This window comes from Pristiophorus japonicus, chromosome 11 (assembly GCF_044704955.1).
Source record: "Pristiophorus japonicus isolate sPriJap1 chromosome 11, sPriJap1.hap1, whole genome shotgun sequence".
Taxonomy (NCBI): domain Eukaryota; kingdom Metazoa; phylum Chordata; class Chondrichthyes; family Pristiophoridae; genus Pristiophorus; species Pristiophorus japonicus.
The window spans coordinates 15,519,053-15,531,803 of record NC_091987.1 but is presented as its reverse complement, the minus strand read 5'-3'; the positions used below and the strand labels follow the sequence as shown (position 1 = coordinate 15,531,803).

The window sequence follows — 12,751 nt, the reverse complement described above, 5'->3', positions numbered from 1 at the left end:
ACTGACAACCTCTCACTTGACCTGCTGAGTATTTTGCAGTATTTTCTGTCTTCTCAGATGCCTTCCTTTACCATCCGAGGCCTGGCAAGCGTTCAGCAGCACTCCCTACACACTTAAAAAAAAAACTTTTAACATATATTGCAGCAAACCAACACTTCAATAAAAAAATTTTTTAATCCGGTTCAAAAGCTTAATTGCAAACTTACCTGAAAGATGTGCGTGTCCCTTTAAGAGATGCTGACAGCGCCTCTGTGAGTCTGCTGAATGCTGGGTTTTCGTGGCAAGCTTTGAACTCAGCACTGGGGTCGAAGTTTGCCGAGGTGACGTTAAGTTGGCGTAACGTCACCCTCTCTCTAAACCATCACTTTAATCGGCAGCGCTGCCAGGCTCTTGGAAAATGCCGTGGAACCCACCATCAGCTGGCAAAAGTGCGGCGGCCGCCATTTCTTCGCAAAATTTTGCCGGTAAAGTGTGGCATAAAACACCGTATTTTTAGCCCAATACATTTATTAGAACAACTTAAAAACATCAATAACTTGGGTTCTCATCTGTCCAGTTTTTGAACAGGCTGCGCAAAATATAAACTAACAACCTAGTCTTTTATGAATCATGAAGCCCATTTTACACTGTATCTGTGTCTCATGACACACAAGCATTAGTTTTTAACGTTTTCAATTATTTCCAGTGCAGTACCGAGGGAATGCTGCACCGCTGGAGGTGCCACCTTTCAGATGAGACGATAAACCGAGGCCCTCGTTTGCTCTCCGAGGTGGATGTAAAAAAGCCCATGGCACTATTTCGAAGAAGAGCAGGGGAGGTATCACTGGTGTTCTGGGCCAAAATTCATCCCTCAATCAACACCACTAAAAACAGAGTATCTGGTCATTATCACACATTGTTGTTTGTGGGAGCTTGCTGTGCGGAAATCGGCTGGCGTGTTTCCGACGTTACAACAGTGAGTACACTTCAGAAGTATTTTATTGGCTCTAAAACGCTTTGTGACGTCCCGAGGTTGTGAAAGGTGCTATATAAACCCAAGTTCTTTCTTTTTACAAATTGACTTGAACAACAAGATCCAAAACGAGAAGTCAAATGCCAAACCCTCATTAAATGATGAAAAGTCATGTGTTTATTGATGGGGTGGGGTTGACACGGTGAAGTCCCTTGTCGGGGAATATTACTCATTTTTGCCTTTGATCACTGCGACTCACTCTGATCTTCCATTTGGGAAATAAAATATGCAATTTAAAGAAAATAACCAATCCAAACGAAAAGTACATTTAGCGTCCTCAACTATGGGGAAAGGACATACCCAAGGCTTGATTCCCGCAGGGATTCTCCCGACTGTCCGCCGTTACTTTGGGAATCTTCCGACAGTCCTGCTTAACGTCATCACCGTGCGCAGTGTCCCGTTAGCGCCCCCGGACCCTAAATTGGGCATTGCACCCTGAAGCTGTGTTGGGTGACGACGGCGGTAGCTTCAGGTGGCCGGCCAGTGGCGGGACGAAAGTTAAAGAGGAGGTGGCCTGCTATTCGTATAAAAAAAATGTCCTCTTTTCTCGCGCGCCCCGTTGCCGATCGGGACGCGAGGTCGGTACTGTGATCGGTCAGCCCGGCACTCTGATCGCGCGGCACCCCACCCCCCCCCCCCCCGTCCCCGGTGATCCAGGTAGGCAGGACCCTTTCATTAATGCAGAGTGTGCAACTTGGGCCCTTCCCTTTCATTCAGAGACAAGCCCCTCCCACACGGCAGTGCCATGTGGCCCAGTGCGTCGCGATGCTGAGCGGTCCGCCCCGCTCCCGAGGTGTCCGCCCCGCTCCCGAGGTGTCCGCCCCGCTCCCGGGTTGTCCGCCCCGCTCCCGAGGTGTCCGCCCCGCTCCCGGGTTGTCCGTCCCGCTCCCGAGGTGTCCGTCCCGCTCCCGCTTGAATTAGCTCGAATTAGCGCTCCACTTCCTTTCGGGGCGGTAACCCCAATTTCTCGTGAGAGGCGAGATCTCTGCGCCTGACGCAAAGTCTCGCGTCTCACGCGTGTTACTGCCCGCAAACGGGAACTACCCGAATTTTTACCCCAAACTATTTTCTCTGGTGGGGGAATTTGGCAAAAGGGGGCATAACCTTAAAATTAGGGTTAGGCCATTCAGGACTGAAATCAGGAAGCTCATCTTCTCACAAAGGGGAGTGAAAATCTGGAACACTCCCCCAATGAGCCCCAACAGCTTAGTCCGGTAAATGTCATACAACAACAACAACTTGTATTTATATAGCACCTTTAATGTAGTAAAATGTCCCAAGGTGCTTCACAGAAGTGTTATGAGACAAAAAATCTGACACCGAGCCACATAAGAAGTTAGGTTAGGTGACCAAAAGTTTGGTCAAATAGATAGGTTTTAAGGAGCGTTTTAAAGGAGGCAAGAGAGATAGAGAGGCCAAGAGGTTTACATAGGGAGTTTCAGAGCTTAGGGCCCAGGCAACAGAAGGCACAGTCACCAATGGTTGAGCGATTATAAACAGGGATGCTCAAGAGGGCAGAATTAGAGGAGGGCAAAATTAGAGGGGTGCAGATATCTCGGCGGGGTTGTGGGGCTGAAGGAGATTACAGAGATAGAAACGGGCGAGGCCATGGAGGAATTTGAAAACAAGGATGAGAGTTTTGAAAATGAGGCACTGCTTAACCGGGAGCCAATGTAGGTCAGTGAGCACAGGGGGTGACGGGTGAGTGGGACTTGGTGTGGGTAGCCGAGTTTTAGATCATCTCTAGTTTATGTAGGGTAGAATGTGGGAGGCCAGCCAGGAGTGCGTTGGAATAGTCATGTCTAGAGGTAACAAAGGCAAGGATGAGGGTATTAGTAGCAGATGAGCTGAGGCAAGGGCGGAGACGGGCAATGTTACGGAGCTGGAAATAGGCGGTCTTAGTTATGCTGTGGATACGTGGTCGAAAGCTCACTTCAGCATCAAATATGACACCAATGTTGCAGAAGTGTGGTTCAGCCTCAGACAGAAGTTGGGGAGAGGGATGGAGTCAGTGGCTCGGGAACGGAGTTTGTGGCGGGGACTGAAAACAATGGCTTTGGTCTTCCCAATATTTAATTGGAGAAAGCTAGCATGCAGGTACAGTAAGCAATAAAGACGGCAAATGGCATGTTGTCTTTTATTGCAAGGTGGTTGGAGTATAACAGTAAGGAAGTATTGCTACAATTGTACAGGGCCTTGATGAGACCACACATGGAGTACTGTGCAGTTTTGGTCTCCTTATCTCAGGAAGGATATACTTGCCTTGGAGCTGGTACAACAAAGGTTCACGAGATTGATTCCCGGGTTGAGAGGGCTGTCTCAGGATGAGAGATTGTGTAGCATGGGCCTATGCTCTCTGGAGTTTAGAAGAATGAGAGATGATTTCATTGAAACATATGAGATTCTGAGAGGGATTGACAGGGTAGATGCTGAGAGGTTGTTTCCCCCTGGCTGGAGTGTCTAGAACCAGGGTGCATAGTCTCAGGATAAGGGGTAGGCCTTTTCAGTCAGAGATGAGGAGGAATTTCTTCACTCAGAGGGTTGTGAATCTTTGGAATTCTCTTCCCCAGAGGGCTGTGGATGCTCTGAATATATTCAAGGCTGAGATCGATAGATTTTTGGAGTCAAGGGTAATTAAGGGATATGGAGATTGGACGGGAAAGTAGAGTTGAAGTTGATGATCAGCCAGGATCTTATTGAATGGCGGAGCAGGCTCGAGGGGCCCACTCCTGCTTCTATTTCTTATATTCTTAACATTTCTGCTCATCCAGAAGAATGGTGGACGAGCAGTCTGACAAATTAGAGACCATGGAGAACGTAAGAAATAGGAGCAGGAGTAGGCCATTTGGCCCCTCGAGTGCAACATCCCCACCGACACCTGGGAGTCCCTGGCCAAAGACCGCCCTAAGTGGAGGAAGAGCATCTGGGAGGGCGCTGAGCACCTCGAGTCTCGTCACCGAGAGCATGCAGAAATCAAGCGCAGGCAGCGGAAGGAGCGTGCGGGCAAACCAGACTCCCCACCCACCCTTTCCCTCAACCACTGTCTGTCCCACCTGTGACAGAGACTGTAATTCTCGTTTTGGACTGTTCAGTCACCCGAGAACTCACATTTAGACTGGAAGCAAGTCTTCCTCGATTTCGAGGGACTGCCTATGCTGATGATGACATTTATCTGTCTAAGATGTTGGGGCTCATTTGACGTTGGGCGCTATCGAGTCAGCTGCCCGTTATACATCTCTCACGGTTTCCATTTCAATTGACTTTAAGGGAATCGAAAATTGGGAGAGGTGCGGCAGAATCATTGGCCCCGGAATCTGCAGTGGGTAATAATGGCAAACTAGCTGCGTTCGCCGTTATCGCCCCTTTGAAGCTGACCGCAACTTCAGGATGTAGCGCAAGCGCACCCTAACGTGGGAATCCTGCCATTACGGTCAGTCATTCACTGCACCAACACCGGCTACGCCGCGGAACTGTGAGCGGCAAGAGGTTGTGGCAGAGGTGTGGCGGATGATTGAGGCAGGGGAGCGGTGAGGGGTCGTGGCTGAGATGTGATAAGAGATGAGCGGCGAGAGATCGTGGCGGAGGTGCGGCAAATGTTTGGTGTGGAGGTGCGGTGAGAGATCGTGCAGCGAAATTCCTCATAACCAGAATGGCAACTGCTTAGTGGATACTCAGTTTCACCTACCTGTGTGTTCTTTGTTGGTGGCATTCTTTAGTATCACTGGGTGTGGAACATTAGGACTTAGTTTCTTAGACTTTACCAACATTTTTAAATTGCAGTTTTAAGCACCTGGATTGGTAACCCAGAAGTCAGGACTAATAGATAGAAAGAAAAGAAAAGAAAAGGGAAGGATAGAAAAGGAAGGAAGGAAGGAAGGAAGGAAAAGGAAGGACTTGCATTTATATAGCACCTTTCACGACCACCGGACACCTCAAAACGCTTTACCACCAATGAAATACTTTTTGAAGAGTAGTCACTGTTGTAATGTAGGAAATGCTGCAGCAAATTTGCACACAGCAAGCTCCCACAAACAGCAATGTGATATGACCAGATAATCTGTTTTTGTTATGTTGATCGAGGGATAAATATTGGCCAGAACACCAGAGATAACTCCCCTGCTCTTCTTCGAAAGAGCGCCTTGGGGTCTTTTATATCCACCTGAGAGAGCAGACGGGGCCTCATTTTAACATCTCATCTGAAAGACGGCACTCCCTCAGTACTGCACTGGAGGGTCAGCCTAGATTTGTGTGCTTAAGTCTCTGGAGTGGGACTTGAACACACAACCTTCTGGCTCAGAGGCAAGGGTGCTATCCACTGAGCCACGGCTGACACAGAGAACGACAAAAATGAATTCAGTTTAAAAAGTCTGGAAATGAAAAGCTCGTGTCAGTAACAGTGACCATGAAGCTGTCGGATTGTCATAAAAGCCCACTGGTTCTTATTCTGTTTCAGATACAGTGCAGAAACAGGCCATTCAGCCCAACTAGTCCATGCCGGTGTTTATGCTCCACACGAACCCCCTCCCACCCTTACTTCATCTCACTCTATCAACATAACCTTCGATTCCTTTCTCCCTCTTGTACTTGCCTCTGTCCCTCTTGATTCAGTGGGTAGCACACTCGCCTCTGAGTTCACTGATTGTTGGTCAAGTCCCACTTCAGGGACTTGAGCACAAAAATCCAGGCTGACACTCCAATGCTGTACTGAGGGAGCACTGCACTGTCGGAGGGGCTGTACTGAGGGAGCGCTGCACTGTTGGAGGTGCCGACTTTCAGATGAGACATAAAACCGAGGCAGCTGTCTATTCTCTCTGGTTGACGTAAAAGATCTCATGGCCACTATTTCGAAGAAGAGCAGGGTAGGTGTTCTAGATAATAGGATTTCGGGGCGAAGGAGCGGCAAGAGTTCGTAGAGGGATGTGATCGGGGCCCAGCAGAGGCGAGGGCCCAGGGACAGCAAGGGCCAGCCCACACTGCAATATGTGTGCGCACTAGGTCCGTGCAGCAGAGCTGGTCTCCAGTCGTCTTGGGTAATCCTTGCCTCTGGACCAAGACCTAGCTCTGTCAAGCCCGTGTGGTGGCTGGTGTGCAACGGCCACCCCACGTTAAAAAACTCCAGGCATCTTCCACCCTTCAGCATGTAGTTCGAGATCTGGAATATTAGGTCCTTCATTGAAACACCTGTGCACTCATCCCTTTTCGGTGTGGAAGCAAGTCATCCTCGATACGAGGGACTGCCTATGATGATGAGACAATCACTCAATCAACCTCACATTAGGAATGGGCAATAAATGCTGGCACATCCCTTGAACGAATCAATAAAAAAACAAAAACAGATTATCTGGTTATGATTACATTGCTATTTGTGGGAGCTTGCTGTGCATAAATTTGCTGCTGTGTTTCCTATATTATAACAGTGACTACTTCATTGGCTGTAAAAGTCATGGAAGACGCTATATAATACAAGTCTTTCTATCTATCAAGCTTCCCCTCAAAGCCATCTATGCCAGAGGTTCACAAATGTTACTTATTGTGTATCCGCTCCAGACCTACCAGCTGCCCGTGAGCCCCTACCAGCAGACAGGTTTAATATTTTATCCGCTGGGCAGGCAACATAATTCGCATGCCAGACACGAGACTCCCAAAACAAGTGCTCTACTCGGAACTCCTTCACGGCAAACGAGTCAAAGGTGGGCAGCGGAAACGTTACAAGGACACACTCAAAGCCTTCCTGATAAAGTGCGATATCCCCACTGACACCTGGGAGTCCCTGGCCCAAGACTGCCCTAAGTGGAGGAAGAACAACCGGGAGGGCGCTGAGCACCTCGAGTCTCGTCACCGAGAGCATGCAGAAATCAAGCGCAGGCAGCGGAAGGAGTGTGCGGCAAACCAGACTCCCCACCCACCCTTTCCTTCAACCACTGTCTGTCCCACCTGTGACAGAGACTGTAATTCTCGTATTGGACTGTTCAGTCACCTCATTTTTAGAGTGGAAGCAAGTCTTCCTCGATTCCGAGGGACTGTCTATGATGATTAATATTTTAACCCTTTTAACACCCAAACATTGTACAAATTATAATACACACATGCAACTTAGTGAACGGTGATTGGAGGCGAAGACTCTGTACGTCATCATCTGTGTATCTACCTTCTCAAATGGTACATCTTGAAGTAAATTAACTGCTTTATACCCTTCTAACAAATTCCCACAGCGTTTTAGTGCTTTGTATGAGTAGCCTATTACAATCATAGAATCATAGAGTGGTTACAGCACAGGAGGCAGCCATTCGGCCCGTCGAACCCATGCCGGCTCACTGCAAGAGCACTTCAGCCAGTCCCACTCCCCCGCCCTTTCCCCGTGGCCCTGCAAAATTATTTTTCCTTCAGGTACTTATCCAATTACCCTTTTGAAGGCCACGATTGAATCTGCCTCCACCACCCTTTCAGGCAGCTCATTCCAAATCCTAAGCACTCGCTGCGTAATCAGTAAATAAAATAATTAATAAATAAAACCCACCATTGGACAATTTGCCCCACGTCATCATCATCACAGGCAATCTCTTGAAACAAGGATGACTTGCTTCCACACCAAAAAGGGATGAGTTCACAGGTGTTTCAATGAAGGACCTAATATTCCGGATCCCGAACTACATTTTGAAGGGTGGAAGATGCCTGTGGGTGGATTTTTTAACGTGTGGTGGCCACGGGCTTGACAGAGCTAGGTTTTGGTCCAGTAGCAAGGATTAACCAGGACGACCGGAGACCTAGTGCGCACACATATCACAGTGTGGGCTGGCCTGTGCTGCCCCTAGGCCCCCGCCTCTTCTGGGCCCCAGACTCACACTTCTCTCTTGGGCCCCGGTCAATTCCTTCTACAAAATTTTGCTGCTTCTTCGCCCCTCCTGCTGTGCCTGTTCGCACTGCAATCAGCGACCTGACTTCGCAGCTATCGCCCTCCTGCAGTGGTATGTCGCCGCACATTGCTCCCTCTGATGGCCCCGGCCTGCTGATGGTCTTACAGGCCGGGACCGTGCCGATTTCCAGGCCGGGTCGCTGCACGCTGCTCCCTCTGATGGCCCCGGCCTGCTGATGGTCTTACAGGCCGGGACCGCGCTGATTTCCAGGCCGGGTCGCTGCACGCTGCTCCCTCTGTTGGCCCCGGCCTGCTGATGGTCTTACAGGCCGGGACCATGCCGATTTCCAGGCCGGGTCGCTGCACGCTGCTCCCTCTGTTGGCCCCGGCCTGCTGATGGTCTTACAGGCCGGGACCGCGCTGATTTCCAGGCCGGGTCGCTGCACGCTGCTCCCTCTGTTGGCCCCGGCCTGCTGATGGTCTTACAGGCCGGGACCACGCCGATTTCCAGGCCGGGTCGCTGCACGCTGCTCCCTCTGATGGCCCCGGCCTGCTGATGGTCTTACAGGCCGGGACCGTGCTGATTTCCAGGCTGGGTCGCTGCACGCTGCTCCCTCTGATGGCCCCGGCCTGCTGATGGTCTTACAGGCCGGGACCGCGCCGATTTCCAGACCGGGTCGCTGCACGCTGCTCCCTCTGATGGCCCCGGCCTGCTGATGGTCTTACAGGCCGGGACCGTGCTGATTTCCAGGCCGGGCCACCACACGCTGCTCCCTCTAATGTGGCCTTTGTCTCGCGTCCCTCCAGGGGTACACGTACCACAGTTTAGAAACACCTGACCGATACTATTCCATGCAAGTTATGGGGAACGAAACCTGCCATCCTTACCTGGCCTGGGCCTAAATGTAACTCCAGTCCCACACTTAAGGTAGTTGACTCATAACTGCCCTCCAAAGTGGGCGAGCAATCCTCTCAGCCGTTTCAAACTGATACAATCAGCGGATCAGGAAGGCGTTCCATCACCACTGCCTTCTCAAGGGGCAACTCGGGATGGGCAATAAATGCCGGCCTTGCCAGCAATGCCCGCATCCCGAGAATTCAGTTTTAAAAAGTGTTGAAATTGTTGAATCTCTTCAGAGTGAGTGCTTCCGTTCGCTGCGATGCCGGGGAGGTCAGCAGATCGCGGAAAGCCAATGTCTCCCCCCCATCCACCAGGATCCCAGCAACACCCCTTCCCACCGCTTGAAGTCGTGGAGCTCCTTTTGGAGCCACGCGCTTCACCTCGGACAGCGCCTCTTCAACCCTGATGAGGCTCGGAAAGCCGAATGGCATTCACAAGCTGTCACAAAACAAACAGCTCGTGAAAGACCCAGCGCAGGAGATCCCTGGCTCCGATCTTCCACCAAGATCCCGGCCGACCCCACACCGCGTCCGCACAAACCCCGTGGCAGCTGCGGATACTTGGTGCACCAAATGGAGATTTAAAAGCTCTCCAGGGTGTGACAGTGGTCACCCAGAATAGACCATGGACCACCGAACGACTCAATGTCCCATTCACCAACACAGAGGAGGCATCAGTGACACATTCCGCTACTCGCGATGCAATTATCTGCATTAACCACCTCAATGACAAATCATAGTTATTGCTCTCAGCCACACAAAAACAAGAACTTGCCTTTATATAGCGCCTTTAACGTAGTACAATGTCCAAAGGTGCTTCTCACAGGAGTGTTAAAAAACAAAATCTGACACTGAGCCACAGAAATTAGCGCAGGTGATCAAAAGCTTGATCGAAGGGGTAGGTTTTAAGGAGCGTCTTAAAGGAGGAGCGAGACGTCGCGAGGCGGAGAGGCTTAGGGAGGGAATTCCAGAGCTGAAGGCACGGCCACCAATGGCTGAGCGGTGAAAATCGGGGATGTTCAAGAGGCCAGAGTTAGAAGAGAAGAGATTTCAGGAGGTTGTTAGGCTTTGAGGAGATTACAGAGATCGGGAGAGGTGAGGCCACGGAGGGATTTGAAAGGATGAGAATTTTAAAATAGAGGCAATTGTAGGTCAGCGAGCACAGGGTGATGGGTGAGCAGGACTTCCGTGCAAGTTAGGACAAGGGTAGGCATGTTTTGGATGCCTCAAGTTGGAATAGTCGAGGTAACAAAGGCGATGTACAGTAGAGAGTGTGCTCAGCATGTTTGAAATGGGACGTGGAACTTCAACCCATTTAGGAAAAAGGGCAGATTAATTTTACATTTGTACAACCATGCTTTGTGCAATGCAGTTTAACATCTGTAAAAAGATACAAATAGCTAATCAGACATTGTAACATCCAAGGTACAAAGTGTACACAATTTTGATACTCACAGATCAAGCGAAGAGCTTAATGGGAGTTGCTTTACACAGAATGTGGAACGGGTTACGTGGAGTACTTGAGGCGAATAGCACAGATATATTTAAGGGGAGGAAGAAGGGAATATGGGGGGGGCATGGCGGGATGGGGCAATTAGAGTGTGAGGAGAGCAGTTGGGCCAAATGGCCTATTTCCAGGTTGTAGATTCTATAAGGAGCATTTTAACTCCCACGCCTCTCACACCCACACCCCGCTCTTTCACACCATATTAACGAGCCAGAAATCAGGAGCGGGAATGTGGTGTGGTGAAAGTGCTCCCACAAAGCTGTCGCAGCTTCATACAACTGAGTGGCTTGCTGAGCCACTTCAGAGGTCAGTTAAGAGTCAAGCAACAACAATAACAACAACTTGTATTGAGATAGCGCCTTTAACGTAGTAAAACATCCCAAGGTGCTTCACAGGCGTGTAATAAGACAAAAAATGTGACACCGAGCCACATAAGGATAAATGAGGGCGGGTTGCCAAAAGCTTGATCAAAGAGGGAGGGTTTAAGGAGTGTCTTAAAGGAGGAAAGAATGGGAGAGAGGCAGAGAGGTTTAAGGAGGGAATTCCAGTGATCGGGGCCTAGGCAGCTGAAGGCACGGCCACCAATAGTTGAGTGATTAAAATCAGGGATGCTCGAGTGGGCAGAATTAGAGTGCAGACATCTCGGGGGGTTGTGGGGCTCATCTTAACTTTATGCGATATGACTTCAATGGAAACTGAAGTCGGGAGAGATGTAAAACTGGCTGCCAACTCACTACAAGTGCAGCCTCTAGAATCCGGAGTTCCGGAATCCGGGATATTCCGGAATCCGGACCCGACAACACTGCCCGACCTCGGGCCTCGCCTCGCTCACCTCACCGCCGCTGCCTTTACCTCGGGGCCTCCTCACCGGCCTGCCCGATGACCTCCTCAGTGGGGCCTGCCCGATGACCTCCTCGCCGGCTCGCCCGATGACCAGCTTCTTGGCAGGGCCCACCCAATGACAAACTCGGTGGGGCCGGACGGCCGGAACAGCTCTTAGGCGGGAATCCGCCCCCATCCCGTCCCATTTCTGACGTTCCGAAATCCGGAAATACCCAAAACTGGGCTCGGGTGTTTCTGGATTAGTGACGTCAGAAACAAATCGAAGGGTCTGGAAAAGCCCGGAATCCGGAACGGCCTCGGTCCCGGATTTTAGGCTGCACCTGTATCTTACACCATTGCACAAAGTCACAATCACCGCCAACCATTTTGCTGTTTGACTGGAGTCACATACAGGCCAGACTGGGCAAGGACAGCAGGTTTCCTAGGGTAGACAGAGGGAAACTATTTCCTCTGGTGGGAGAGTCCAGAACAAGAGGGAATAACCTTCAAAGTTAGCGTCAGGCCGTTCAGGGGTGATGTCAGGAAGCACTTCTTCACACAAAGGGCCGTGGGAATCTGGAACTCTCTCCCCCAAACAGCTGTTGAGGTTCGAGGTCAATTGGAAATGTCCAAAACTGCGATTGATAGATTTGTGTTAGACAAAGGGTATTAAGGGTTACGGAACCAAGGCGGGTGGATGGAGTTAAGATACAGATCAGCCGTGATATAATTGAAAGGCGGAGCAGGCTCGAGGGGCTGCTCCTGTTCCTATGTTTGCTAAAGGACATAAGTGAACCGGTTGGGTTTTTACAACAATTTAACAGCTTTGTGGTCACTTTGACTGACACCAGCTTTGTATTTAAAGGGAAGCTAGATAAACACATGTGGGAGAAAATCTTGTATTTATACAGCGCCTTTCACAACCACTGCTCGTCCTAAAATGCTCAACAGCTAATGAAATACTGTTTGAAGTGTTGTCACTGTTGTAATGTAGGAAGCCTGGCAGCCAATTTGTGCACAGCAAGCTCCCGCACACAGCAATGTGATAATGACCAGATAATCAGTTTTAGTGATATTGATTGAGGGATAAATATTGGCCTCGGGACACCGGGGATAACTCCCCTGCTCTTTTTCTAAATAGTGCCACGGCTCACCCTCAGTACTGCACTGCAGTGTCAAGTCTCTGGAGTAGGCCATGAACCTACAACCCTCTGACTGAGAGGCGAGGGTGCTACCCTTTGAGCCACAGGCTGACGCACAAAAGGAATAGGATGTGTTGATGGGGTGAGATGAAGAGGGGTGGGAGGAGGCTCGTGTGGAGCCTAAACACCGGCACGGACCTGTTGGACCGAATGTCCTGTTTCGGTGCTGTAAATACTTTGTTATATTAATAATGCTGCTGCTCAGACAATTGACCTTTATGAAAATTCCAAACAAAAGCGTTGTCCAAATATCTTTCTTTTTCCCCTTCATAAAGCGGGGGAGTACTTTGAAAACAATGGTCGGGTAATATGCACTGGCTGCATCTTTGGTCATTGGACTATTTTTGATGTTAGTTCTCATTTACAGTGCAAGCCTCTCCTCTATTACATGGGAAAAGAATGAGTCCCTTGTACCATACAGTGAAGTGAATAGCCATTAAGAACGACTTGTATTT

The 12,751-nt window shown here is 49.9% G+C and overlaps 1 protein-coding gene across 5 annotated transcripts in view; it reads right to left on the bottom strand.

The window, feature by feature from the left end:
- LOC139275974 (stomatin-like) overlaps positions 1-12,751 on the bottom strand; it is a 62,872-nt gene that overhangs the window by 18,829 nt on the left and 31,292 nt on the right. The window contains exon 1 of one of the 5 annotated variants that reach the window (XM_070893249.1): positions 11,105-11,306. The exons of the other annotated variants lie outside the window; for them this stretch is intronic. Coding sequence (XP_070749350.1) covers positions 11,105-11,290 — 186 coding nt within the window. The 5' untranslated portion in view covers positions 11,291-11,306. Of the gene's footprint in view, positions 1-11,104; positions 11,307-12,751 lie in introns of those variants that run through there. 5 annotated transcript variants of the gene reach the window in all.